Source organism: Dendrobium catenatum, unplaced genomic scaffold (genome assembly GCF_001605985.2).
Source record: "Dendrobium catenatum unplaced genomic scaffold, ASM160598v2 original_scaffold_51051, whole genome shotgun sequence".
NCBI lineage: Eukaryota > Viridiplantae > Streptophyta > Magnoliopsida > Asparagales > Orchidaceae > Dendrobium > Dendrobium catenatum.
The window spans coordinates 543,164-548,445 of NW_021369505.1; the positions used below are offsets into that span (position 1 = coordinate 543,164).

Below are 5,282 nucleotides of genomic sequence, written 5' to 3' on the forward strand. Positions count from 1 at the left end.
CCTCTTTTACTTGTTCCCACTTCCAGTCTACCTCTACCCACTCATTCTCAGTCACACAAGCCTTCACATCACTTGGATCATAATCCCACCGTTCCAGCACCTGTATCTAGAAACCCGCCAACAACACCACATTCCTCTTCACTCGTTTCCCAGCTCTCTACCTCCACTCATGCCCAGCCTACCACCAACGGCCCTGCTCAACAAATTACTCACCCTATGCTTACCAGATCCAAGATCGGCCACAACAAACCCAAGACCATCTTTAATCTTTCTCACATAATTCATACCGAGCCAACCACGTACAATCAAGCCGTCAAAAGCGACCACTAGCGAGCAGCCATGTCTCAAGAATTTCAAGCACTACAAACGCAAGGTACCTGGGATCTTGTACCACCAAACTCAAACCAAAATGTAGTCAGTTGCAAATGGACATACAGAACAAAACTCAAATCCGACGGCTCAATCGCATGATACAAGGCTCGTCTTGTTGCCAAGGGATTTCATCAAGAGCACGGGCTAGACTACACCGAAACTTTCAGCCCGGTTGCAAAAATTCCAACAATTCGGGTTCTTATTCTCCTAGCCCTGCACTTCAACTGGCCAATTCATCAGCTCGATGTTTCCAACGCCTTTCTGCACGGTAAACTTTCGGACACCGTTTATATGCAACAACCTCAAGGATTTCAAGATGCTCTTCATCCCAACTACGTCTGCAAGCTCAATAAGGCGCTCTATGGCCTCAAACAATCTCCACGGGAATGGTACGCTACTTTATCCACTCACCTTCAATCCTTTGGGTTTACTATAAGCTCGGCTGACCCCTCTCTTCTTACCTACAAATCAAAATCAACTCGGCTCTACATCCTAATCTACGTCGACGACATACTTCTCACCGGAAACTCATCTACCGAAATTGATCGTCTTCTTACAAGTTTACACAAGAAATTCCAGATGCGCAATCTAGGTACTCTTGCCCACTTCCTAGGAATACAGACCGTGCACACCAACTATGGAATTCTTCTTCATCAGCAACAGTATGCCCACCGCATATTGGCCAAAGCCGGAATGCAGAATGCTAAGCCGGTTGCCAATCCTTCATCCGGAAAATCCTCTCTAAACAGCAATCCAACCAACAAATTCGCAAATCCTCACCTTTACTGTCAACTAATTGGATCGTTACAGTACCTTACCCTTACCCGTCCGGACATACAATATGCCGTTCATCAACTCAGCCAAGCAATGCACCAGCCGCTAAACAGCAACTTCAATGCTCTAACCCATCTACTCAGGTATATTCAAGGTACAACCGACCATGGTCTTCCTCTTTATCGCGATGAGCTAACCTTGCAGGGATACTCGGATGCCGACTGGGCAAACAACATTCAAGACCGGAAATCAATATCTGGGTACTGCAACTTTCTAGGCAAATCACTGATTTCCTGGCGAGTCAAAAAACAGGCAACGGTTGCCCGCTCCTCCACCGAAGCCGAGTATCGCGCATTGGCTGCTGAAGCCGCTGAAGTGCTATGGCTTCGTCAACTTCTTGAAGAACTTCACATTCCACAACCGGATCCAACCACCGTATACTGCGACAACACCTCCGCTATCGCTCTATCCAACAACCCGATCTATCACGCTCGGACCAAGCATATCGATGTCGACTGCCACTTCATCCGTGATAGCATCAAGTCCAAGCATCTCACCGTTCATCACATCTCAACCAACGATCAACTAGCCGACATCTTCACTAAGCCTCTACCCACACGGCGATTTAAACTTCTATGCAACAAACTGATCGTCGCTCCCCCTCCATCAGCTTGACGGGGGCTGTTAGCAATAGAAATATGTTATACTTACCGTGTGTATTAGGCTCCTACTCACTAGACTTTCCTGTAATTATTTACTCTTCTTGTTCTCTTCTACTCTATATATAATTCACTGTAGCCAGATAATAGTATGAGAAAAACATTTACTCTTTACATTCTCTGTTCTCCTTCGTCCTGTTCTCACCTTACACCAGCGGCTCCATCTCCAATGCCATCTGCCGTGCGGTGGGGATCCATCCACCTCGGCCAAGGCCCTACAAATATTTTAATTTTCATATTAAAAAATACTTTATGAAGTAATAAAAAAACCGTCACAAAAAATCATCTCCTGCTTCAGCTATGACATAACCGCTGATCATGGTGACGACGACGAAATCTATCATCTCTACAACAACTCCCTTGAATAAGCAACCAGCGGCTCCATCTCCAATGCCATCTGCCGTGCGGTGGGGATCCATCCACCTCGGCCAAGGCCCTCATCCTCGCTATGTGATACGCTCACTGTAACATTAAACCCTAGCAGAAGAATGCCATGAGAAAATAAGTGGAGCGATGTTGTATTTAGTTCTAGAATCTGCTTTCAAAAATGAATTTGAAGCAAGCTGCGTTAGACATGTAGGGATTGAATTGCACGATATCAGAAATGGTGTCATGACACTGAGGATTCGAAGTATGAAACTTAGTAGTTGATGTTTCAAATCGGGGTTCGCGGAGATTTAATGGAGATCCTGCCTAAGATGTCAGAGGAGGGAAAGGATGCGTTGCTTTGAGAAAGAGTCCAGCAATCGATAGGCTATGGAGATGCTCTTATTAGGCCAATTCATGATTTCCTCCTCAAAATTAGAATCAAATGAGGAAGTCATGGCATGCCCTATTCCATTGTCTCCTTCAAGAACTGCGGAAATGGTAGATTCCTCGCCCACCTTCTTCCCAAGTCCAAAGCCGACGATCTTTGCCCGCTTGATCTCCATCGGCAAATCAGTATATTTTGGGGATTGATGTCGCAGTGAGCATATCCCATGGTGTCGGTGCGGAGTAGGCTGAGGGGGATGGACGGGAGGTAGCGATAGCGATGGGGCCTGGGGGTCTCCAGTAGAGCTCCGGCAGCACGGTACATTCATGGCATCAGGGATGGAGCAACATAAAGTGTATTGCAGCAGGCAATTCCACTATCCAAAGGCTCAGTAGTGATTTCATGGCTGAAGCAGGTGAATGATTTAGGGCAGCCGTAGAGTTCGGCGATTATGGCCTAATCAGGAGTAGGATGTATATGACGAGAGCAGCTCCGGCGAAAGGTGAAGTGGGCGGCATTAGAGCTTACTCGGCCTATGGCGGAGCCTCTACCCGCTCCGCCACAGAAATCAGAAAAAGAAGCAGATTATTGTATCGTTTTAGGAATCTTATGGACGCAAGAGGGCTAGTCGTGCCGATCAACGATGGTTGGGGGTGTCGGGACTCGGGAGGAACTACAGGTGTATGATAAATCGATGGAAAATCGTGACACGACATTCTTAATAAGTATCAGGTGCAGATTTCTAGAGGAGCGTAGGTGTGTTAGACTCTAATTCTTTCATGAATAAAAGACTTATAATAATCTATAGATTTTTCATAAGAAAATTCCTTCAAATATTGAAAATTTGTATGGAAGCGTCGTGGCACTTGTTTCTAGCATAGTTGCAGTTGCACTTTGGCTGTTCTTGTATCTTTTATTTTAAGGCTTGGTCGTGCAAAGCATGTCCACTCAAGTGTTGGCATATGCTTTTGGATTCTAGGATTGTTGAATGTTCAAGGGGTGGAACTATGCGCTACAATTTGAGCGCTAACACGCCTAAGTCTTAATATATATATATATATAATATTATATATATAATATACTATAATATATTCATTATATATATATATATATAGATAATATAATAATATAATATATAAAAATATACTATCATTAGACTATACTACATCCACTATCCCAATTTTAAGTACCTAAGTCATACCTTATCCACCACCATTCAATTCGATTGGCCGAGAAGGAGAGGACGAGAATAGACGGAGAGAGAGGGGGAAAGGAAGAATGAAGAGAGAAGAAGAAAAAATTGCCCACCGGAGATGTTTTCCTTTATTCCTCTCAATTATAATTTACCGCTGTAGTTCTTCGCCAATAAAGTACAAAATGTCGATATATATACACAAGCGTTTGGCTTGCCTACAGAGAAACTAACTAGAAAAATTATCAATTGACTCTACAAACTATTTAGATTATGTCTTCATTTAGGACGATTTTTTATCTACTTCTGAAACAGCTTTTAAAAACTTTTTATCCACTAAAATCTGCTTTAGAAGGATTAAAAAAGCCGTTAAGTCAAGATTCGCAATTCAAGTATGTTACATTTTATCCTACTAAGTATCGTCATTACTCCTTAACCATTCCAACTGTAAATAATCGAGTATGACTTTTTAGACATCTTAACACTTATCTATCTCTTTTTTGATTTTAAATTCGTGAGATAAAATAAAGAACACGAAAAAATCAGTATCATGAGTATTTAGTATGGAACCAATTTGATCTATTTTTTTTAATGAATGGGTAGTTTACTGCATCTAAAGCTTTAGCTTTTGGAAAATGCACAGAGAGCAGATTCTCACTCGAATTAAAGTTTCATTTTGGTTACGCATTGTTTATTATATAAAGTAATAATTTTTAGCTGTTAAAAAAATAATTTTTATACTAAAAAGTACAGCTAAGAAAACCGTGAAGCCTTTAGGCTCTTTTGTGACCAGGCTTTTTTACTGTTTCTTAAACCGCTCAAATACAAAATTTATAATTTTTCATTAGGAAAAGCGGCTTAAGAAGCCACTTAAGAAAGCCGCTCCAACCGAACTAACGCCAAGCCTAAATTAGCTTACTTTAGAATGATTCAGATTTTACATTCAATCAGCTTCGTGTTTAGCCATTTTGTATGAAGCATAAGTCACTAATATGCGGAAAGTTTATTTCTGAAACAAATTGGAGTATTATTTAATGAGCGGCCAATGGGCCACCAGGCCCACTTTAGGCACCTTTTTTTATTAAGAACTTAGACTTTAACTAAGGGTCTTCAGTTTGATCTTTTACCCCGCATATGTATTTATGTTTTAATTTACCTTAAAGTTGATCAAAATATTAAAAAAAACATGTTAATTTTTTTAATTTTATTAATATTATTATTTCCGACCCCCCACATAGGTGATAAAGCTTAATGTTGCTATTGTTATTTGTTGTATATTTATTAATTCATTTATTTTTTCTGTCATCAAGTTTGTGATAAACCTCTCAGTAATATTAAGACATAAAAATATACATATCTTAAAGGATTTTATTATTCAAAAATCTCAACCAATAAATTCAAAGAAACTACATAATACCCTAAGTTATAATATATCATTGCATCGCAATAAAAAATTCTTGTAATATACAAG

General features: G+C 40.7%; 1 protein-coding gene across 1 annotated transcript; it reads left to right on the forward strand.

The window, feature by feature from the left end:
- The first annotated feature begins 339 nt into the window (after positions 1–339).
- On the forward strand, positions 340–1,821 carry LOC110116062 (uncharacterized mitochondrial protein AtMg00810-like). The gene is made up of 2 exons (XM_020849507.1): positions 340–373; positions 584–1,821. The coding sequence occupies exons 1-2, from the start codon at positions 340–342 to the stop codon at positions 1,819–1,821; spliced, it is 1,272 nt and encodes a 423-aa protein (XP_020705166.1).
- Positions 1,822–5,282: the final 3,461 nt, after the last annotated feature.